The sequence below is a fragment of the Phodopus roborovskii genome, unplaced genomic scaffold, assembly GCF_943737965.1.
Source record: "Phodopus roborovskii unplaced genomic scaffold, PHOROB, whole genome shotgun sequence".
NCBI classification, from domain to species: Eukaryota; Metazoa; Chordata; class Mammalia; order Rodentia; family Cricetidae; genus Phodopus; species Phodopus roborovskii.
The window spans coordinates 15,942,451-15,967,282 of NW_026126540.1; the positions used below are offsets into that span (position 1 = coordinate 15,942,451).

The following is a 24,832-nucleotide window of genomic DNA, read 5'->3' on the forward strand; positions in this document are numbered from 1 at the left end:
AGCAGTTGCCTTCTCCCTAGCATTCCCATTGATGTGTGATATTTGATCAAAGATTTTGAAGCCACCTGGTCTCCTTAAAGGAGAGCCCTGGCATACTCCACTAGAAACCCCTTAATCTGACATGTTCAACCAGACTGAGATTGTGACTATCTCGAACCAGTTGCCTTTGTTCCTTCTGCACTCTGTTTACCAGCCCTGCGGGGAAGGGAGGCAGTATTTTTTTTAATTGCAACGATTAATGAAAGCAGGTGGAAGAAAGTGTAGTGAGTGGGTTATGAAGTAAGTTCAACAAGAGGAAAACAGCATAATAAAACAAGAAAGAAAAACAAAAAAACTACCTTAACAGTGGAGTAATTAAAGAAGCACATAGAATGTGCCCAGCATATAATGATGTGTTTAGAAGAATTACTTCAATTAAATTTCATCACAAACTTCAAAAGTGGATGCAGTTGTCTGCAAGCAAACAAGGGCCACACTATTACAAAGAAACTTGTGCAAAGAAACTTTTGTGCAGCAGTACAACTTTGTCATGTATTTGCAAGCCCCCATAGAAGAAACGCTCAGTATAAATTCGCACACATTACATGTCTACACAAAACCTGCTGAATGAAATTTACACACATTTACACATGTTGTACAAACACATAATCAATTTGAAATGATTGGAAGAAAAATAATGGGCTCAGTCCCACAATAGTTGGTATCTTAACACTGATGTATGTATCACGCCTTGGTCTCTTTCCTACCAGTTAAGAGGCTAACCCCAGAAGCTCAGTAACAACACAGTGTCCGTGATGATCCTAAAAAAGCATTAAACAACCAAAACAGCAGGGACCCCGGCAGCTTCCTACTTTTGGGCTTGCGCCCGATTCCGGCGGTAGGTGGAGCCAAGGAACCGAAAGAGAAAGAAAGCAGGCCGTGCTTGGAGGACCTCGGGTGCCGGGATGAAGCCACGGTGGGCGACCCTCTTGCTGCTGTGCTGCTGCTGTCTGGGCCGCGGGGTTGCCCGGACCTGGCCACGGAGCCACCAGCGGGAGGCGGCCGCCTTGCGGGTACCAAGTTCCCTCCTCTACCTGTCCCCTGCTCCAGGGCTCCTAGGGAGGCACCCATGCTCCAGGCACATCTTTCCCCAGCAGCGCTGCTGCCTAAAGCTTTGATTTCTCAGCATAGAGATTTTTTTTTGTGATGCGCCCCAAAGCACCAAAAAATTGTGTCCAAAGCAAAGCTAATGGAAACTGCACCCTCGGGATCTCAAAGCTGTTCTTTCCATTTCTCCTCTCCCATAGTAAACCTGTCGCTTAGAAAGCTGCCTGCGGGGGGCGCTAGCTCCCTCCTCCAAAAACTGGAAGTTCAAATGGCCAAGAGCAGGCTCATTGATCCACAGACTGCTGTGCTGGGTTAATGATTTCCCTATCCTAGGGACTCTGTACCGCATTACTGAAATGTGGTGGAGACTGAGGTAGAACAGAAGAAAACATTCCAATGTCTTTAATTCTGGTTGTTCATAAACAATTTTCATAATAATCCGTCAATGTTACTACAGCCTTAAAATTCGGAAACGGACCGATTAGCTGACTTTGGATACATTTTTCCCAGTAACTAGGGAAACTGACTGGTATGCAGACTCATACTTGGCCTCAGTTCCTGTAGCTGATGCTAACTGACACATTTTTAAATATGAAAAGATGTCATCACGATTTTTATTAGAAAAGAAAACTCACTTGTCTAAATCAAGACTCAGTCTGAATTCAGTGAAGCTGCTCACTGGAGGTGTATGTAGCTGGTGTTTCTTCAGTTAGCTTCTTCTAATGTTGTTTTCTGAAATTTCCGTGGGACTCCCTAGCTCTGCTCTCTTCTTTGGCTTTGAAAGCTCCAGTAGTAGAAGACTTGGTCTTCTTTGGCTCCAGATACCCTTGGGTTTTCTCAAATCAAAATATGTGCTTTTTTTCTCCTACTGTCACCTCTGAGCTCATTTATTGTTACCAAACCCAGGAGCACCATTTCTCACCGAAGTCTTTGGACTGTGTATTACTGAGTCCTGCCCTTCCTTCACTTCATCTCCTCATGAACCAGATACTGGGGTGTGATAGTCAGTGTCATGGTTGTTGACAATGTGTTCCTTGGTTAAATAGATGATTGTTTTTTAATCTTGAGTATTGGAAGCCAAAATAAAATAGCGGGAAGAGCAAATTAAAGAAAGAAGGGTACATTTGGCTCACACTTCCAGGGGACAGTCCATCAAGATGGGCATGTCCTGGTGGCATGAGTGTGTAGCAGCTGGCCACACTGTATCAACAGCCAGGAAGAAAAGGAGCGTGGATGCTGTGGCCTTCTTCACATTCTCATTTTTATTCTATTCAGGACCCCAATATATGATGTAGCACCTCCTTGGTTTAGAATGTCCTCTCCTCCTCAGTTACCCTAGTCTAGAAACATCCTCAGTAATATGCCCAGTGGTTTATTTCCATGTTGATTCCAAATCCCAGTAAGTGGACCACTGCGATTAAAAATCACAGTCACTGATAAAACAGAATTTGTTTGAAATTGTAATTTTCCTTCCTACTCATACTTGACTTATAGGGCAGTTGTAAACGAAACAGATATCTACACAATGCAAAACTTAAAGAGAAATGCAACCAAGAGCCTATATGGGGAAGTGGGAGGGTGGAAGTTGAAGAAAACATTCCACATCTTAGTGTAATTTTAAAACTTTGGGGTAAGAACACTACGAAAAAGTTTCCAAGCAGTCCCTGCCAGCAGAACTTTGCTTGATAAGGTAGATGCCCAATTTTCTGAGCATTTAGTCTTTAATTATAGTTGCAAACTGTGGGCACTCCTGAATGACACTGGCTGGAGAGTTGGGTACGGTGGGCTGTGTTTCTTTTGTGATCATGGGTACTAAGAAGGATCTTTCTGACTGTATGGATTAAAATACATGGTAAGTAAAATGCAGCATATAAGTCTAAAAATCTTTATTTTTACAAAATAGTTTTAATTATTGAATTAGTTGATTTGAGACTATTTTCTTGCAAGGCAAGTTGTGTGTGGAATATAGAAGCTTTCTTTGTTTCATAATAAAGTAATTTAAAGTACAATTGAGTAATGAAGCACTGTAAGTTCCACAGAATATCCCATAAATGAGAGCTCATAGCAATCCCACCAGACAAGACTCCTCCTTGGTTTATTATGGGATGCCCTGTAAGATACCCCAGAAGGGAGGGACAGCATACTCCCACAGGGTGGAGTTAGTTGGCTTTTGCCTCTTAGCTGGGAATTCTAGGTATGAGCATTAGCTGGTAGTCTTTACTTACCCTCTTTACTTACTTTCATTTGTGTTTTCTGTTGAAGGCACACCCAAGACTCAGCTTTTTGACACTGTGACAAAGGACCTGAGATGACCCACTTAAACAAAGGGAGTCTTTGCTTTTGCTCAATGTTTCATTCCATCCATAGATGGTTTTAGCTTTGAACCTGTAGCAGCCAAGAACTCCATGGAGCATGTGCTAGAGGAGACCTATCCATCTCACTGTAGCTGGGAAACAACAGGGAAGAAACAGGTCTAATCACCGTCCAATGTAGTTAACATTGGGTTAAAAGGCACTCTGCATTCTTACTTTATAAGGTGAGGGATACTAGATACCATGTTGGATCAAACAAAAGCTTTATTTATATTCCATTCAGAATGATAATGACATGCCACTGAACGTGTGGCTTTATGTACAATTTGAGGAACTTTACCCCAACACTGTAATGGCTCATGCTACATCTTAATTAAATTGTGCATGCATCCTATCTTATTTACATATATGTAGATTATTACAGCATTTTAAAATGAGTGATTATGTTGAGTGAGCCTCAGATACCTGGATTATCTCCTCCAAATACACCTCATCCATGGCTACATGAAAGCTATCATGAAGAGGTGACTTTGAGGGTAGGTAATATGGCTCCCCAGATATTTTCTGATGATTTTTAGCTTAAACCACATAGTGTCTAAGTGGAAATATAGCAAAAATTTAGACCAGATTATGTTTGTTCATTTGTCCTTCTTACCATCTACTTGTCCAAAAATTTGTGTCATTTATTCTGTGTTAGGAGCTGGTTTAGGTTCCTTTACTGAAAAATAACATATGTGGAGGACGCTAAGAAGTTATACTGCAATGACACATCTCACAGTAATATGTAAGCTGGGTGTGGCAGTGCACACCAGAAGTCACAATACTTAGGAAGCTTGAGACAAGCTCATGCAATTATATATCACTATAATTCATTCCTAATAAAGTATGAAGTACTATAAGTTACAAAATAGTTTCTCTCAATTAATGAAACACATGTAAACCACCCCCATTGTAATAAGGAATAACCTAATTCTCAGCTGAGAATCCTGAATTCAAGGTTTATAGTTCCCATATCTTGAGAGAAATTCCCAGCAATGATTCCAAATTGAGTATAGGCTTTGTTCCTGCTTTGATTTTTCTGGACCCACTGAAACCTAAATGATCTCCACAGAAAACATTTTACATGCATATGTGGAACTGATTTGTTGCACACCACACTTTAGGATTTTCCAGTGAGGATTGATAAAAGCTTAACAAATAATGAGCTCAGAGTGCTGAGGGGAAAATGGCCTTACAAATGGGCAATGGAGTGAGTTCATGTAGCCCTAGTGACTTGACAGGCTGAGGCAGGAGGGTCATTGGAGTCATGGAGTTCAAGGCCAGCCTTGGTGTATAATGAAAACCCATCTATGATTTTTAAATAAACAAAAATGAAGGACATGTACATTCGGCATGTGCATCATGACAAATGAATGTCCTTGCTTATACTAATATGGACAAAATGTATATGTCCCTCCAACCTGTGTCTTACAGGTTGAATGGCTGCATCCATGCATCATGTGCTGTGTGTGTGACTTTTGGAAAAGCATATACCCATTTATGCCTCAGTTAATTAATCTGAGAAGAGACAATGAAGTGAGTCAGTACTTCATGCAGAACTAGTAGTTCATAGAAAGAACTTAGACCAGTACTTCAGTTTAGTGTGCTTGGTAGCCGAGAACATCCATCTTAGAGAACAGAAAGCCCAACCAACTGGTCCTCAGAATTTTCTTCCTTCTCTAGATACTATTGAAGATATGAACAGGGAAAAAAAAGAAATGGTGAAATTTATGTATTTAATTTATTCTTATTAACAACCAGCAAGAAAATGTCCCTAAGCATTCTTCTCTTGGGGTTCAACCAAGGACCTTCCCAACACCCCATGGGTTCCTAGCCTTACATAATTTTAAAAAGCACTGTGCCTGTCAACTATCATAAACAAAACAAGCTTCTGCCACTTTGTTTTCCATATTTAGAAAGCTTTGGATAGTCAAGATACTTGAAATAGAATGAGAGGCTTTCTGATTTCTCAGGAAAAAGTTGGTTTCTAAAGAATTTTAAAACTTCAGCCTAATCTCCATTTGAGACCAGTTTAGGGTTCTTATCAGCAGAGTTGTCTTTTATCACTACCAGGGTCAGCCCTTTCTGCTTCTGACTTTCAGTAAACATCTCTTCAGTAATTCCTCTCTGATAAGGGCTTGGAAGCATTCCCAACAATTTAGCTAGGCCAGTAAATCTGCAAATTAGAATATGTAAGGGACTGCATAGGAATACCACACAAATTACATTTTAGTTTCAATATGTGATCCCCATAAGCATGTATGCATGCTTCATACATGTGCATGCATGCTGAAACACATATACACACACCCACATGAATGCTGGTACATAAATACAGATGGATGCATACCTATGAACATATACATATCTATACATTTATGCACCCATGAATACAGATGCAAGGTTAACTGGCTGAAAGTTGTAGAAGCTTGGCTGTCAGAAGAAACTGAAAGGGTCAAAAGACAGGGTTTTTCAGAGTGAGGATCTTATGAAGCAGTGTTAATTGTGGTTGTTTGAAGATGTGTGGTACCTACCAATATCCAAAGGGCAAGTTTTCTCCTATTTTTGTAATAACTGGAAATTTCCCTCATGTTCTTTAGCCTTAAATTCTCTTCCACTAAGGAATCTGATGTAACACTGTACATCAATCAATGAAACCCAGCTAAAAATAAGACAGACTGTAGACAACAGTACTTATTTTCCCATTGCATCTGTTCAAAGGCTTTTATTTATCAGCTCTAATTTTTCTTTATAAGGTCTGTCTGATTTCCTCTTCATGGCTTCCCTCCTAATGTGATTCTGATTGAAATCTAAGAGCAGGGGTGCAGATCTGCAGTAGACTATGTGCAATGTGTTTGTAAGGCCTCAGATTCTACCCAATGCCAAGGTCTCTTTAAAGGCTTAAATCGGTGGTTCTCAACCTTTCAAGTGCTTTGACCTTTAATACATTTCCTCACGCTATGGTAACACCCAACTGTAATATCATTTTATGCCTCCATCATAATGGTAATTTTGCTACTGTCATGAATCATAATGTAAATATCTGTGAAAGGGTCATCTGACTTGCAAAAGGCTTGTGACCCACATGTTGAGAATCCTTGGCTTAGATATTTTAGCATTATATGTTGTTTTAGAGGTTTAGAGGTTACTGTGTACCTGCAAACCATTATATCCTCTGTTGCTTTATGTTAGAATTTACTAACTGACCTTTGGCCTGCTGTCTGTCCTAAGACACAGACTTTTGATGTGATACAAGGCATATGTGGACTCAGAGCTGCTGAGGCTGTAGGAAATTTGCTTCAACAGCCAAAATTGAGGGCCACAAGGAGAGAGCCTGGAAAGATAATTCTGGAATAAAATAGAATTTTAAAAAATATGAGTCTTCTGTTAAGTAAACTACAATTGAGTTCTAGTAGGAGAATAATACTCTGAGATAAACTGTCCTGTTGGTACTGTTTTATTTTTGATGCATTATCAAATTGTTGGCAATAGCTCGTCTTCATTTGTAGTGCTATGAGAAGTACTTGCTGTGTTGTAACCCTGGAAAGGTGAAAGCATGATCTTTGAATGATGTTTTCTATAATCAAAATGTTCTGCTTCTATGGTAAAGATATAGCTTGGGGATGTTTAACTGAATACTCATTCTTCCAGTTGTTGAACTATAATAGTCCCAACAGCATCATATTTAATTAGTCTCTGTCTTCTGGCAGTGTAACCAAATTTGTGAGTGAAGACAAAGGGGAACAGAGAAGATGAAAATGTATCTTTAAATTGCATTTCAATGTTAAGATGTTTATTTCTATTTATTTCAAAATCAAGTGTGTTTATGTTTATGCACACAGGTATGTAATAGAATTATGATTCTTCAGAAGCTGGTAAGGGAGGAATTTTCAGTGTTACCAGTGTTCAAAGGAGAAAGGTGAAATTAGTGGCAAGAAGGAAGTGACGCAGAACATTTTGTTCTTGGCAGGACATCAGCAATGACAAGTAGACTGTCCCTGGCATGGCTGTAGAGAACTATGAAAGGGTAGGAGTAATTGCAGGTCTGATAAACAAGACTGACGTGTGGAATTCTGCAACTAGTATCTGGTTGAGCAAAGTGAAAGTTGATAGGAACCCATGCAGGAGCTGCTATTTCTGCTGCTTCTGTGAGATCCATCTTATGGGAGTTCTGTCCATTGCCGCCTCTTCATTGACAGGTCTATGAGTTTAAAACGGATCAATATTATATTGTCCTTTTTTTTCATTACTGTTACTATAATTACTTGGCAACCAGATAGACTTAGCTTTACAACCACAAGCAGCTATCAATTCAAGGTAACTCATAGCTTCTTAGGGAAGAAGATCATGTCCTGTTGTCTCACTTTATTCTGTTAAAAAAGATTCATTATGGTGATATACTTTTCTGTGCTAATAAGTATACCATTTTTTTTTTTTGTATCTGCTCCACTTGATCATGATGTATTGTCTGTCTGAAAACTGTGGTGTTTGATTTGATCATTTCACTAAGGATTTTACATATATATATTTAGGGGACTTACTTGTGTATAGTCCTGTTTTCCTGGGATGTTCTTTTCTGGTTTAGAATCATGCTAATGTGGTCTTTTTAAAGTTGAGACATATTCTTCCTCCTTGCTTTTTATAAAATCATCGTTATTTCTTTCTTAATTGTGTGGAACTTACTACAGAAGCCATGTGGAACTATAGTTTTACTTCTGGGTCAGTTTTCAATTACAATTTTAATGCTGTGAGTTATAAAGATGATTAAAGTTTTCTATTTCTTCCATGTTCAGTAAATGTGTTTCTCTTCTCAAGTAGTTTTTCCATTTCATGCAAATTATAAGACTTATTATCAAAAGTTGTCAAAATAATTAGAATGCCATAAGCACTGTAGTCATGATCTTTTCATTCCTGATATTCATAATTTATGTCTTATTTTCATTGTTTGCCCTCATCATAGATGCATACCTATGAGAGAATGGAATGAGGAGAGTGCCAGAATCAACTGTTAGACTGTAACATAACACTGACTTTGAGTGATATAGGGAAATGGGGAAAGTTGTGAGAAAAGTCCTGAATTTTTCTGTTCAGATCAAGGGATGTTTGAAGGATTTTAGAAGTCACCAGGTGTCTGTTACTTAATTTTCTATCAGGGGGTTCTTTGTGTCTCCCCTATATAACTAACCTTAGTGCTCAGGCATCAGCTGTTGGGTTCCTGACAGTTCAGCCACCAACAGCTGAACTCCCACAGATGGAGGCATGTCATGCTTGTTCCCATGGCTTCCATATGCTACAAACATCATACATTCTCCATTCCTGCCCTGTCTTCTCCTGCTTAAAAAAAAAATGGTCAATCTGTCTTATGACTGATTTTTGTAAATACCTTTGCAGTTACCATTCAATGGCTTATGATGTTATTTATGTCATGCAAAAATGCCTATAAATTCATTTCTAATTTTCAATGTGTAAGTGCAGATTACATTCTAAGCCTTACTTCACCAAAAGTTAATAACTAAAGCTCAAAAGAATTTATACAGTTCTCTGGTTAGAAGTCCTTCTAGTCATGTTCAATAAGAAAGAATGAAGAAATACTGTGATATGTCTTAACCATGGCCTTGCTAAAAGCAAACTGATGAAGGGTATTAAGAGAAAGTCATATGGAAATATCACATACGTCATTATTAAAAAGCAGATGGTCGAGGATGTATTGTGTTCCAGGGATGTCTTCAAGTTCAGGTGACATAGTATTAAGTTAGACTGATAGATGTGCCCTGGTTTTGCTTATTGGTTTCTGAGTTATATATACACTCAAGTGCATAAGTGAACATGTACACACACTACCATGGAGAACAGTGGTCTTCTGAATTCCCACATAACCTCCAAGATTATCCATTGTTGGGGAATATAAACATCTTCATAGAAAAGGCAAACATAAGGTTGATTATGATGAAATACAGAGTTATAGTTAATTTTTTCTTCCATGGAAATAGGAAATCCTGGTTTTCTTCTGGGGAGACCCACAGGACCGCATCCTTTCTCAAACCTTCTCTTCCAGGTGAAATAAACCTGGATCCAACCTTGACAGACTTGGACTTTTTCACTCATTTATTAACTTAGGCCTTATCCAGGCGTCCTTACTCTGCATGAAGAAAAACAAATATGTGAAAGACACATTTCATATTCATAATTATTTAATTACAGTGTGTCACCAGTGTCTAGTGCTTGTCAATACTTGAAAAAAATATGTGTGTGATACTCTCAGCACGTGTGGGGAAGAAGAATTACAAATACATAAGGTATACTTTGCTCAGCCTGGAAATCAAGTCTGTCTTTTGTAACCCAAATACCTCCAAGTTAGTTATACATTTATGTCTACTGAAAAAGTATTTATAAGAAATTTGTTTTCAATCTTTCAGGAAAGTCTTAACAGACATCGCTACTTGAACTCTTTCTCTCATGAAAACTCCACTGCCTGCTATGGACTAAATCAATTTTCTTATCTGTCTCCCGAAGAGTTTAAAGGTAAGGTCGGAAAGTACTATTGATTAATTTCCCAATTCTAACTTCTTTCTCTAGTTAAGGAATGATCCATTGAAAATCTTGTAAATTGTGTGATGATTAATACTTTTTAAATGCCAACTTTGAATTGTGTACCATGTGTTAAGCATGAGGAAAGTGAATTAAGGATGATTCTCTGCAACCATTGCTGAAGGACAAAATATGATTTCATGCACATCTGTACAGCACATCCATGCAGCTGCAAGCAAGTTGTCTCCTCATGTTGGCAGTTTTCTAGCACCAATTCTGTTAAGAATATTCATGGTTTTATGGGTAGTAATAAAATAAACAATGTCAATTATGCATATTTTTCATCCCTGGCCTAGTTCTGTCAAACATGTCATGTTACATCACCTCCGGTTCTACTATTGAAATTTACATTTACAGCTTTCAGGAAAATGCATTTAATGTTACAGAAAAAAAAGAGGAAAAATTCCAATTGACAGGTTAGCTAGCTAGCTACTCTGTTGATTTTTTTATGTTTTTTTCCCTTGACAATGTGCTCACAATAAAAATAATAAAGGCTCCAGAGAAGCCCTTCATGTAATGAGTTCTCCATTCTGCCCTCTTCTTTTTCTTCAGCTATGTATTTAGGCAGCAAACCAACCTGGTCTCCCAGATACCCAGCAGCAGGACAGACACCCATCCCCAATGTGTCTTTGCCATTGAGATTTGACTGGAGGGACAAGCATGTTGTGAATCAAGTGAGAAACCAGAGGATGGTAAGCTCTGCATCCATTCGTTCTTTGTTGTCTGAGCATTAGAAAGCAGCTCAAGTTCAAGTTCAGTCAAATTTGCCAAGGAATCCATGGGGTTTTTGTAGGTAAAAGTCGCGCCTCAGTTATCCAAAATAGAAGAGAAGGCTCTTGGAAGGATGAGAAATAGATATCCAATCCTGACTTTTTTTTTTTTTGCATTTTTAATTTTAATTATTTATTTTTTATTTTACATGTCCAGTTCCCTCTCCCTCCTTCCCTTCATCCCTCCACAAGGTCCTTTTGTGCACCAGAGATACATCCTGGTTCCACTCTCTGAGGTCCCTTAAACTGCTCAGTCCTTCTAGCTGAGACCCATATTCAGGGGGTGTCTGAGTCAGTCCCATACTGGATTCCCAGCTATCAGTCTGGTGGCCCGTTAGCTCCTCCTTGTTCAGGTCAGCTGTCTCTATGTGTTTCTGCAACCTGGTCTTGTCCTCTCCCTCTGCATCTGGATTCTAGTTCCACTCAGCGTTTAGTTATGGGTGTTTGTTTCTGTTTCCGACAGGTACTAGATGAGAGCTCCATGATGGTGGATAACTTAATTGTTGATCTCACTATCCGGGAAGGGCATTTATGGTAGCCTTTCCACTGTTGCTCAAATTGTTAGTTGGAGTCAGTCTTGTAGGTCTCCAGACCTTTATTTAGGTTCAGTTTTCTCTTCCAACCAATAATGGCTCCCTCTTTTATTCTCTCTCTCTCTCTCTCTCTCTCTCTCTCTCTCTCTCTCTCTCTCTCTCGTCTTCTATTCCTTCCCTGACTTCCTCTCCTCCCCTTCTCTTTCTCCTACTTCTCTCTCCATTCCCTGCCCTCCCCCCACTTCCCATGTGCTCTGGGGACTTGTAACTTCCCCCTTCTGTGAAGGACTTTATATGAATCTCTTAGAATACACCTTATATCCGAGTTCCTCTGGTGGTGTGAATTATAGGCTGGTGAATCTTTGCTCTGGGTCTAAAATCCATATATGAGCGAGTACATACCATGTTCCTCTTTTTGTGACTGGGTTACCTCATTCAGGATGGTTTATTCAAGTGACATCCCATTGCCTGAGAATTTCAAGATACCATTATTTTTTTTTTCTGCAGAGTAGTATTCCATTTTGTAGATGTGCCACATCTTCTTTATCCATTCTTCAGTTGAGGGGCATCTAGGTTGCTTCCAGGTTCTTGCTATTACAAATAATGCTGCTATGAACATAGTTGAGCACATGTCTTTGTTGCATGGATGCAGATCATTTGGCTATATGCCTAAGAGGGGGATTGCCGGGTCCTGTGGTAAACTAATTCCCATTTTCCTGAGGAACCGCCATACTGATCTGCTCACTCGTCCATGGTCATTGCCCTCAGCACACTGCCTCAGGAATACATCCGAGTAACCATACTAAGCAAACCAGGAATCCTGTGGACTAACAGGTGGAAAGTCAACACAATTACTAGCTGTGTTAAGTGATTCAAAAGTAAAGTGCAATAGTAAAGTGAAATGAGATTGCCCACACAGTGTCTGGATTTTTAACCTCTACTTCATCCAATGAGCTCCGTCAGAAAACCTGGTCTGCATGCCTACTCCCTATAAGGCCATAACCACCCAACCTTTATCCTTAGAAGTCCAGCCAGTATAGTTTCAAGGCTACATATACTTATTGCAGATCAGCTCTGTCCAAAGTCTGATAGTAAGCAGAAAATGGATATGGGAGAAATAGATCATGTCACAGTGTGTAAGAGCTACGTGAAGCATTTTACAAACAGATAGAAAAAAACTCATAAATAAGGTGATACTGTTTTTTGCTTGTTGAAGAATCAGTAAATATGTAAGTACAGAAATGTAAGATAAAGCAGTTCAGCATGAAAAAGATCTACAGTATGCTTTTTGATATGGATACTGAGAGGGAAATTTTTGGAGTATTGTGAAGTTATGGGTGCAGAGTTATCTTAAGGCACAAGGAAAATGGTAGCACTGTGTGGGATGGGTGTAACGTGTAATGTGTACTTGGCCGCCTAGTTTGTAGAAGTTTAGAGTATGTACTACTACTACTTACTACTACTACTTTTTCCCCACATTTCCTACTACTATGTATCCCATCATCAGCACAGGTAATTTAGCCCAAAAAAGAAAGTCAAGTCTACAGCCACAGGATGTCACTTACAGGGTGACATTAGAAAAATCAGTAGATCCTCTCCTCTCCCTATGGAAAGGAAGTGAAGTGCTTTGCACACTCCACTGTGCTGGTCTCTATCTGGTTAGAATGTTTTTTTTTTCCTAGTACTCAGGTTTGATGTTCACGGTTGTTTATTAAAATTTACTACCATGGCATTCATGGTGATGGTAAGAAGTGGGCGTGAGTCCAGTTCTTCCCAGAAGGAATTTACATACTCAACAGTGGTGGGATTTTTGTAGGAGCTGCCTCAGTGGTTTGACTCATGCTAGCAGTGGGTGTGGTGTTCCTGGTCATAATCACATTTGCAGATCAGTCCATCTTCAGTTGGTGACTATTTTCCTGTGCTGCAGGCACTGAGGTTAGAGGATTAAGACCACTTAAAACCACTGTGTTGCTTAGAGCATCAGTCACCCCATAAGGACAAGCAAGACTTCACTTTGCTGGTTCTGCAGTACACGCTCTTATGGTTAAGCCGGGTTTTAAATCTCTCTTCCCCTCCTCTTTCTCTCCTTCCTCCCTTTCCTATGGATTGTGCAAACTTTTATGTGGCTCTTATTCCATCCTTGGGTCTCCTTCTTTTCCTTAGAAGCAGTTCATTTACTCTTTTCTGAAATACAGTGATTCATAAACTGAAGTTACTCACTAATCATAAACCAACCAGTGTCTCTAAATGTTTTGTTGGTCTCTCTTAATTCATTAGTCTGGATAACTTACTTAGTAATAGTGTTATTACTGTTTTAGTTTAATGTTCAAAAGAGAATTTTAGTTTCATTTTGAAATTTTGAATGAATGGTTGTTATGTATGTAGACACTGAGTGTTAGTTTATACTACCCCTGTCTTTTTGGTAGTGCGGAGGATGCTGGGCCTTCAGCGTGGTGAGTGCAATAGAGACGGCTTGTGCCATCCAAGGGAAGCCTTTGAACTACCTCAGTGTACAGCAGGTCATCGATTGTTCCTTTAATAACTATGGCTGCAGCGGTGGCTCTCCTCTCAGTGCCTTGAGCTGGCTAAATGAGGTAACCATCTCAGCTTTCTGAGTCGTTGATTTCCTCTTGTGTTCTGGGTACACAGAATCCAATCACTTTCCTATATTTAGAAAGGTTCAGTGATCAAAAATCTCAAAGTTTAACTGACTTAATCAGGGGAAAGGTGCACAGCAGAGACTCAAACCAGGGCCAGCCAGGTTTGATCAGGCCTGTGCCTCACTGAGGTATGCCACAGACCCTGAAGATACTAGAAGTAATGGTTTCCAGACAAATTAGCCATTGATATATCAGTGAGTAAAGATACCTTAAATACATTTTCAGAAAGAAATTATTAAGATTTCTTCGTTTGTCTTAGTAGGTAATATTTATGTGGAAACCAGTCGCATAACTTCTCAGAAGGATTAGGACATAGATGTCCTGAGTGACTGTTAGGAGAGACACCACAGGCCAGCCAGAGTTATAACTCTTTATAGACAAGAAATAAGCACTGAAAATTGGAATCATGTCACCAGACAAAACTGGATGCTAAGCTCTTGACCTTCCACTTCAGGGCTTTATCCCACTCTAGTTTCTACATTTTTTTCTCCCTGACATTCTTGCATATCCAGCATCAGTGGAATAAAATAAGAAAATAAGGGGCCCTTGTAAAAGTCATCAAGTCAGTTTTGTCCAAACCCAAATGCCCTCTCGTTTACAGGCAACCACTACACACAATAGTGGCTGCTCTAGACACATTATAGAGAGCAATGATTGTGCTTCAGTTCTTTGAATAAGCCCAGCACATTTGCCTATACAGACAACTGTATGGCATCATGAGATGCCATAGCAAGAACATTTGGCCACGTCTGGTCTTAGAGCTTTGGTAGCTCAGTATTAGGTGCCTTGGGAGGAAAATACATTACCCTAGCATGTCCATAGGAGAAGACTGATGAAACATTGTTAACATACGTATGGTGGTTCTAGAATAAAAATGTATAAGGAAAAAAATCAAAAGAAGTTAAAGATCCATATGTTCTCAGATACATGGTACAAGCACCTAATGATTTCAGCTAGAACCTTAAGAGCAAACTATATCCATAGGCTGCTTGGGTGCAGCCTGACCTCTTTGCCTGCACTGAAGTAACCTCTACTTAACATTTAAAACAGCTGGGAGTGATCACTTTGTGACTGCTTCCTCCAGACACAGGTGAAGTTGGTGGAAGATTCAGAATACCCATTCAAGGCAGAAAATGGCCTGTGTCGATACTTTCCCCAATCACAATCTGGAGTTTCAATCAAAGATTTTTCTGCATATGACTTCAGGTAAATGACTTATTTTTTGTGTCTTTATTTTCTACACAATATGTACTGTTTTCAGAATTGATGACATGATTGAAGGCACCCTTGCCCTTATATACTTTTGGCTCAGCACTAACTTCCTGCTGAAGAGTTCAACTGATGGTCACAATGGGGTGCCATAGAAGCCTCCTAAAGAGAATCTGCATATTCTTTTATGTATCATCACACTAAAAATAAGAAATTTAAATGAATAACTTACAAATCAGTTTAAAGCTATAACATATGTCTACAACCATTCAGAAAATTCAGGTGCTAAGACATAGGAGCTTAATTTCAGTCTTAATATTTGAGTCTGTCCAAATTCACATTGCATTGCTCACATATTATATAACAAGAAGCCTTTTGGATCACTATATTCTGGCAATTCTAAGTAAGCAGCTATTGAAAACCCCAAGCCTATCACATAAAAGCTTGGAGCTAAGACTGTAGCACTGAAGATAAGTTATGTAGCATGCATGCTGCATGAATGAGATGGGGATGCAGGGCAAGTAAACTCTGCCAAAATGGAAGGAGTAGTGCTGGAAATTAAGAAATGGTGTAACTTTGGATGAGTTCAAGTATAAGTAATCATTAGAATCACATTAAAATAGGTGTAGAATAGGAATGTTATAAACAGAAGAAGCAGCCTACTCCTGGTTGCATTGATAAATGTGATTTGGGTTATTGTGACATTATTGAAATATAACACATAATAAAAGAACTCAGTTCAGACACAGGTATAGAATATCCTGTGATTTTTCTGATGATTGATGTGGATGGCATTTATCCATGGGAAATAGGCAATCAAAGTAAAATTAGATCCCTGAACAAAGTATAACCCTTTAAATCTAGGTATAAGTGCCCAGAGCACTAGAGACTGTCAACACAGCTCCTATTTGCAACAAAGCCTCTGGAAAATGACCCTAAAAACCAGAACCTTTCTTCCATAACTGGCTACACAGGGTTCTGACTACAAGGACATTGGCCACTGTCTCCTTTGGGAGTAAGGTAATAATACACTTCCTGAAATAACAAACCATGTCTTTATAAGTTGCCAGTTCCTGGGGAGTATACCTGAAAAGGTATTCACAAAGGGACCCAGACTTGCACAAGTAATTAAATTGCATCAAGGGAATAACTATTTGCTAGGTGGTTACATGGTAGTAAGTTGAAAATATGGAAGAGACAGAGAATCATATCACTCTGAATGAATTGGAGAACAAGTAGAATAGAGAAACAGAATACTCTAGTGCTAAGCAATGCCTACAGCCCAACAACTTCTGTATTTAAAAAAATTTCACAGAATCAGACCTCAGAAAGATCATGAATTGATTGATTCATTCACTCATTCAGATATCTACTGGCTAGTGTTTATTGTTGGGGATTGGGTAATGAGGAACATGGACAAACTCCCATCCTTGTGGACTGCTCTTCGATGATTGAGACAAACAAAACAAATAGGAGTATTTGATATGTTTGGTTATGGACTTTTAAATAAAACAGTGGAAAGAGAGAGCGCCTGGAACAGTGGTTCTCAACCTGTGGGTAAAGACCCTTTGGGGCTCAAATTATACTTTCACAGGTGTCATCATATATTCTGCATAGCAGATATCTATGATTCATAACTAATAATTTTAAGCATTGGTAGATGGGACAGATTGAATTAAATATGAGACTACAATTTTAATTTGCTCTGGGTTGAATTTTAAAAACAATAAATACTCTCACATTATGAAAACTTTCTAGATGACATGCAATGGTTGGAGAAAAGCATGCCAATGAATGTATCTGAAAATACTGACAGGAAAAAAATTATGATTTATACTCACCACAACCTAAGGAGCTATATTAAAGGGTCATAACATTAAGAAGGTTGAGAACCACTTCTTCAAGGAAAAGGAGAGTATATAGACCTAAAAAGAGCTGCCAGAAGGAGCCTCACTGAGGAGTGACTTTTGAGATAATGTACTCATGAAAACAGCATTATGAATATTGCTCCAAACAGAGGAAATGTATGCAGAAGTCCTGAGACAGAGGCCTGCTTAGCATGCTTACAGAGAAAGGAGGAGACAATGTGGTCCAGGGAGAAAAGAGTATGGTCAGCATATGAGCACTCTCCAGGGGACTAGAAGAGTGTGAAGGTGGGAGTCAGAGCCCATTCTTCTCATGGGGTCTTGGTACTATACACTTCTCTATGGGAAAATCTAGGCTTTTAGGACTGAACAACTTGACTGATTGAGGCAATAAAGTCTAAGTCAAGAAGAGCTGCAAGGAAATATCAGAGAAGTTGAGAGATATAGGCAGTGGCCACAAAAGTCTCTGACAGTGTGAGAGGAAGGAGACAGCAGGGAAAAAAATTTGGCTTCAGCCAGCATCATCTGTAACTTGAGGCCAATGGCTGAGGAACTTTGGGTCAGGTAAGATACACACGTCCAAGCCTCATCAAAACTGATTTTCATAACTTTATAAGAACCTTTATCTGAAAGTGTCACTGAGGTAGAGTGGCCATACTGCCATGATTCCTGGGTTTATTACAAGTTATTATAGAGTCTGGAAGCTAACAAAGAGCTAGAGACTCATTATTGGAAGTAGAGGTGTACACTAAATTGCTGAGTGCTGGAGATGGTGGGTCTTCCTTGGTATCTGCCTCAGCTATTATGGGCCAGATCTCTAGTGTGTCTGCTTCCATCAGATGTGTGTCTGAGACTCCAGGTCTTGTGGTTATGGACTATAAGGCTAGGATGAAGATCATGACTATTTGACTGTAAGCCCATTCATCTCCCTCTATAGTTCTAAGATCACAAACTCTAATATTCAGTTCTCAAAACATGTCATTCAGTACCCAATGATCTACCCAAACCTCCACAAGACAAGGTATAGAAATTAAAAAGAATCACTGGGGGGGATTAAATATAAACATCACCTAGGTTTAAAACAAAACACCATTATGCTAGGCATCTTCCATGGACTTTTTCCCTCAGAGCCAGGCCTTGTATGACTCAAAGTGGCATGTGAGAATAGCTATGCAGATAAGAAAAGGGAAGGAAGTGTCTATGCACTGCAGTGGATCCAGACAGAGGACATGACAAACTATCTCATCAAGCTCTCAGGAAGAGGAGATAATATCCACAAAATCGCCACATGTTAGAGAGAGTATTTGCCTTAAACAATAAACCTTGATGACAATAAAATTTAGGAGATTTCTTTGAAGGCTATAGATTTTATAAATTGTTAATTTGTGGACTAAAACCTAAGCTCATGAAATCTGGTCTGAATACTTAATGGTTCTCAGCAATGCGATTCATATGGGATTGACTGGGTTGGGGTGGGGTGGGGGACAGATGCTGTTGACCACAGAGTTTAACTTGGAGAAAGCTACACCTATGAAAAACGAATGATGACAATGTCGCTTGATCAGATATCTGAGATCAAATGGAGCAGTTATCTGCTGGCCATGAAGGTGGTCTAGCCTATATGTAATTTGCTAGTACCTTCTCTATCTTTTCCTCATCCTGCTCAGGCACAGATTGTTACTAAATTATTTCAATGGCTGAATAATTGGTACTGTAGAATGGTTATATGCTGAGGCTTCTCTGCCTAAATCCTTACCCTGTCTCCTGGTGTCTCCTGGTGTCTTGACACTATATTATTGATAAGAGGGATTTACTATGTAATTTTTGTTGTCTTAAGTAGATGGAGACAGTCATATTAGGGCAAATATAGAGAATATATTTGAATTACAAAATATTCAAAGAATTTCAAAACAAAAGGAATGTATTATGTACTACAACCTAGGCCAAGGTGAACTAAGTCTTGAGTAAGATAGAATGCAAAGGAAAATTATAAACTGCATGAGATTTATTATATTTGAGTACATATGAGTTATTATGTATTCATGCTAGACATGCTACAGAACATAAAGCCTATCAAATCCTATAACGTATGGTTGTATAGAATATGGTAGATGGTATAATAAAATATGCATCTGGGTTTTAACCCAGAATCGGAGGAATCCAAGGCCTATCTTTGGCCATGATGCCTTTTTATGCCTTACACCAATATCTAATAATTACTGTTCACCAAACATTAGAGCAGAAATTGAAAGTGTACAAGCCAAATCTCAGGTTAATATTTTGGATGACCCCCTTGTGTAAAATGAGGGCACGGTTTCTATTGCAGTCAATTCCACTGTTAAGCTTTCAGAGTGACTTCCATCTGTGGAGTAAGTGTTCTCTGGCTGGAAATTGGCTATAGCAGCTGCAGTAAGGAGGCTTTTACTCTGAAAGGTGCTAATCCTTAATAGTTTGCTGTAGCAATAAGCTACCACATGCTATCTTTACGGCCAGAACAATCAAGTACCATGGTTTCAGTATCCTTCACCCACAAGCTGGCCTTTAAAAAATGTAAATAGTGTTTGGGCACACACATTTAGGATAATGTTGTATAACATTAGATTTTGCTGTAGACAAAAGTAAATGTAACAACAGTTTGCTTTGCGGTCTTGGTAGCGCAGCACCTAGTTCTCCTGGCATCTTGTTATTTCTTCTGATTTTTGTGACATCTCTTCCAGTGTTTTTCCGAGTCAACCTTCTTTGTATTTCCTGTATTTAACTTTCACTAACAAAAAAGTGGACATGGTTGTTTGCCAGATATTCATCTCTTGGAGGTGATGATGTATTTACAAATACCAAAACCTTTACATGTTAGTTGATAAAAGGAACTCTGTGCTCTATCAGGATGCTTACCAGATTTTAAAAAAAAAAAAAACAAAACAACAAAAAAAAAAAAACTCATTTTGTAGCTTCTTATAAGCCAGAGTCATTCCCATGACAGTTCTGGCCAGTGAGATCCATGCACACAGAAGTGTTACTTCCTGGAAATCTCAACAGAGACATGGAAATTCTCCTTCCTGTTTTGTGTTCCTTGAAATACTTGTTAAATGGCTGGAGGGCCAGAAACCTTGGACCAGGAGAAGACCATAGAAGTGAATCCTTGCTTAGTATGGGATATGGAAAGAAACTGAGATCCTAACACCCTCAAGTTCCATAGAGCCCTGGACCGTCAACCTCTCTTGTCTTTTAATGTGTATGCGTACATCCTTTGTGATTGCTACCACATATACCCCCAATTTAAGACAAATTTAAAAGATCGTTTCTTTGCTTTTACCTTAAAAGTTAAATGCATACCTTCCTTCCACAGTGGCCAAGAAGATGAAATGGCAAAAGCACTTCTGAACTTCGGCCCTTTGGTGGTGATAGTTGATGCAGTCAGCTGGCAAGATTATCTAGGGGGTGTAATTCAGCATCACTGCTCCAGTGGGGAGGCTAACCATGCAGTGCTCATCACAGGATTTGATAAAACAGGTAAGTCTGGGTGCATCAAATCCCTTCCCAGATGGAGCTCTGAACCAGGGCTGAGATGCTCTGTCTGCTCTGCCTCAGAAGCCTCTTGCCCATAGCCTTCAGGGAACTGTGTTGGCAGATCCACCAGGGTTTGATAATCTCCATCCAGCACCCCCCAACCCTATATGAGTGGGGGGTTGTGCTTTGCTGAACATTCAATCCTGTGACTTGCATATACAAGGCCAGCACTTTGGCACTGAACCAGACCCCAAACTGTAAATGATAAATTTAAATTCACATGAAGGGAATACTTTTGGGGTAACTGATGCTGGGAAAGAAATATCTGATAGTTTATCATATGTGTGTGTGTGTGTGTGTGTGTGTGTGTGTGTGTAACATATCATCTTCTAATTCCCTGGGAATGAGTTTATCTTATCATATCTAACTCTGTATTAAATAAAATGAACTCAGACAGATTCTACTGTGTAGAATGAGACAATAAGCACAATTCAAATTTGCTAAGCTATGTAGACAAAATAATTTAAAGAAAGTAAATGTAAATTCTTGTTTTACATTTATATTTTTCTCATAGTACAACTCTATTTTAAATACAGACATGCACATGCTCCTAATCAATATAAGTTTATCGGGGTGTCTTAGCATTTTACTTTTGTAGGAAATACTCCATATTGGATTGTGCGAAACTCCTGGGGAACCTCCTGGGGAATAGAAGGCTATGCGCATGTGAAAATGGGAGGTAATGTTTGTGGTAAGTCATGAACTTGTGTTGAAACTTCTAGGATAATATGAAGGGCTTTTTGAATATACCATCATGACAAACCTGAAATCTTTCAGTGGGTTCAGCGCTCTTTTGTAATATTAAATTTTTGCTTACCCTGTTAATAAAAAATAAAGTTTTTCATAATGCACTCTTAAACCAATATTCATTTCAAAGTAAAAGTTGGGTATATGTATTAAAACAAAACTATAATTTAACAAAGACAACTACTTCAAAAAGCATATTATACACCCCATTTAGGAGACTGAAGTTCTCTAGAACCATGCTCTACTTCAAATTTATTTTTTATAATGTATAAATTCCCCTATTGCTTAAGACAGTCAAGAAAGGCTAAGGATGTGTGTCATGCACAGGATGCTCAAGGCCGTGAGCGTGATCTCTGACATTGCAAAGGCAAGAGTAACATGAAAGGAAAAAGCAATTAGGAATTATTTTTTCTTTGTGTGAAAGTATGAAAAATCTGAGTGACCATAACACTTGTTTTTACTTACTTTGCAACCTGTCACCTGCAAAATGATTAAAAAAAAAAAAATGCCTACAGAAACTGCAAAACTTACCAGTACACAGATGTCATTATATTGTATTGTATGACAAGCCTAACAAAAACAAATTGGGAAGAACTGGCTCAATATTCTATGCTGATGCTGAAATCTATATTCAGGATTGTAGTGTGAGATTCAGTCTGGAAAATCATCACATTTTCTAAATCTACTTAGAATTAAGCTAAGTTGCATATAGAAACACTTCTTTTCTCATTATAATGAGTTCTAACATTGTGACACACAAATCTTCTCAAAGTGCAGGCCCTTCAAGGTTGTAACAAAAGTAGAGTGTAGCAAAATTTAAGTGTAGGTGCTTCCTTTAATCTAGTGATTGCCATGTACTTATTCCACAGCATAGAATCTATGAAAATCGTTAACTATCCTGTCCTATTAGACAGTGAAATGGTTTCCACATTGGAAACAGCCAATGTCACAGAGTACAGCCAGCCACCTAGGCCCCCGTTGCTCAGTGGATATCATGGCTGCTTTTGTGTCACTGGAACTTAAAAAAGAAATACTGCTGAGGATGCCCTCTTCTGCTGACTCTCACAGTCTCTTAATGTGGCTAGTATGTGCACAAAATTAACTGTGTTCAAAGCTCTGACCATGACTTGGGCTTGGGGAGCCCAATGGAGACACTGCAAATGGTGGTTGATAATTGCCTGCATTTCACATTGGCTTTTCGAGCCACCCAGGTATTTTCTTTCCTCTACCTGCTTTCACAGTCTGAGCCTTCAGAGACCTTCCTGGTTACTGGGTCCAAATCCTTCCTGAGCATATACCCAGTGTTGTCCACATTATTCCAATAAACAGTGGCAAAAGGCAGTGATTATTCCATGATACAAGGAAATTTCCTGATTATGGGTCATTAAAATTAAACCCAGTTTTCAAATGGGCAGTAAGAAAGCCTAAGACATTTAGGATTCATTAATATGTAGTAAACTTCAAATCTATGAGTTTAACTATTTAGGTTTTTTGTTGTTGTTGTTGTTTTGTTTGTTTGTTTTTTGGTTTTTCGAGACAAGATTTCTCTGTGTTGCTTTGGAGCCTATCCTGGAACTCACTCTGTAGACCAGGCTGGTCTCGAACTCACAGAGATCTGCCTGCCTCTGCTCTCCCTCCCAAATCCTGGGTTTAAGAGTATACACCACCAACACCTAGCTAAGGTTTTTATATATTTTAAAATAAATTCTTTATGCTATTTTTTCTTTTAGGAAATATATGTCAGGGTGACACAGATTGTATATACATCCATTTATTCAGCTAGCAAGTAGATTGGGGTTTGTTTTTTGTTTGTTTGTTTGTTTGTTTGTTTTCTTTTTTTGAAACAAAAATTTTAAGTATCTTTTCTAGTGTTTGCCTTTAAGCGTACCTTGCTTTTACTGGCAGCTGAATATAACCATTAAATTATTTTGTTAATGGATACTAACTCATTCTAAACATAAATGAAAATTAAATTTTGTAAAGCAAACCATATAAAGAAAATTGGTTGCTATTAATATCTTTTTTTCTGTTTTACTTTTTGCCTTAGGCATTGCAGACTCTGTTTCTGTTGTCTTTGTGTGATCATGCAATATTTTGGAGTCATCATGAGACACCATAAAAATGAAGCTCTTCATAGTAAAATCTAATATAATACTTAATTCTAAGCAGTATTCACTGTCAAGTTTCAACAACTGCCTGCAAGAGTTTCTAAGTGCAAGCTAGCATTTTTGTAATCAATGGTAGGTCATCCCATTCTTGCAGAAAGATGGACAACGAAGTTCATAGGAATCACCTCCTCCCTCACCACCTCCATCACATGGGCATGCAAGGAAATTTGGAACAGTGTGGAATTCTGAGAACTTGTTGGGGTCAGAAGTCGCATCAAGCCTTCCATATCTAGAAGCAACTGGGATTTTTGCTTTCTTTTTTGTCTTTCTGGCTGTTTATTGTAATGGAGTACTTTGCTCAGGTTGGATCAAAGAAATGATCAGAATTTGTTTTCCTTTGTGACTTATAGTCACAAGCCATAGATGACCTCATCTACTAGAACTCTCAGCCTAAGGTGGTATGTATCTTACAATCACAGCAGCCTTATGAGAGGGAATGCCATCCTTATGGATTTGAAATATCAGTTGTTTTACTTCAGCAAATGGACCTTACCCTAAACAGTTTAACAACTATGCATAAAGAAGAAATGTGAAACTCCCTTCTTCAGAGAGACAACCCAACTGAATTTAATTGAAGCACATGGCATCTATGTGATAGGAAGTAACCTATGGCACTTCCAGTGAGGAAAGCTTCACTGCCAAGGATCCAGTACATTTAGCTTCTTGCTTTCTTCTCTCAGTAGAAGAGAACGAAGTATTTTCCACATATTTCTACCTCCCTTTTTCTTACTGTAAAATTCCCATATGTTCCTTGTGGTCACCTTCCAGTTCAAAAGAACTCAGACCCATTGTTGGCATTCCATTTCTATTCCCGATTTCTTATTTAAAAAAATTCTTTGACATCTGCTAGCCCCACTCACTCTAATGAAGGACTAATGTGCCCTTCATTAGAATACTAGAATCAAAAACAAAGCTCCATATTCTTCTTCCTGTCCCAGGAAGAAGCAATCTCAAAAGAATTTCCAGAGACTGGAGTATGAAAAAATAGCAGAAGACAGGTCTTAATATTTTGAATAGAGTACTCTAATTATTCAAGGATTCCAGAAAGGAATTAAGTTCAGCTATAGTTTTGGTTACTGACTTTCAATATATTATCAGTGGTTTTCTGATACCCAATTTCAAATGCAAAAGAAGTTTTAAATCCTCATGATTGTTACCTCTCAAGTATTCTGTATTTTGATAACATTTATAATAAAAATCAATATTTGACTTTGAATTAAAAAGACCTTGTTTATAAATGTGTGGTTTATAATTTACCATTATTTGTGAGTACTAATAGTTATTAAAA

General features: G+C 38.6%; 1 protein-coding gene across 1 annotated transcript; it reads left to right on the forward strand.

Annotated features, from left to right (window-relative positions):
• Positions 1-944: 944 nt before the first annotated feature.
• On the forward strand, positions 945-24,762 carry Ctso (cathepsin O). The gene is made up of 8 exons (XM_051199188.1): positions 945-1,052; positions 9,854-9,959; positions 10,578-10,717; positions 13,755-13,922; positions 15,073-15,194; positions 20,409-20,572; positions 21,228-21,320; positions 23,424-24,762. The coding sequence occupies exons 1-8, from the start codon at positions 945-947 to the stop codon at positions 23,456-23,458; spliced, it is 936 nt and encodes a 311-aa protein (XP_051055145.1). The 3' UTR covers positions 23,459-24,762.
• The last annotated feature ends 70 nt before the right edge of the window (positions 24,763-24,832 follow it).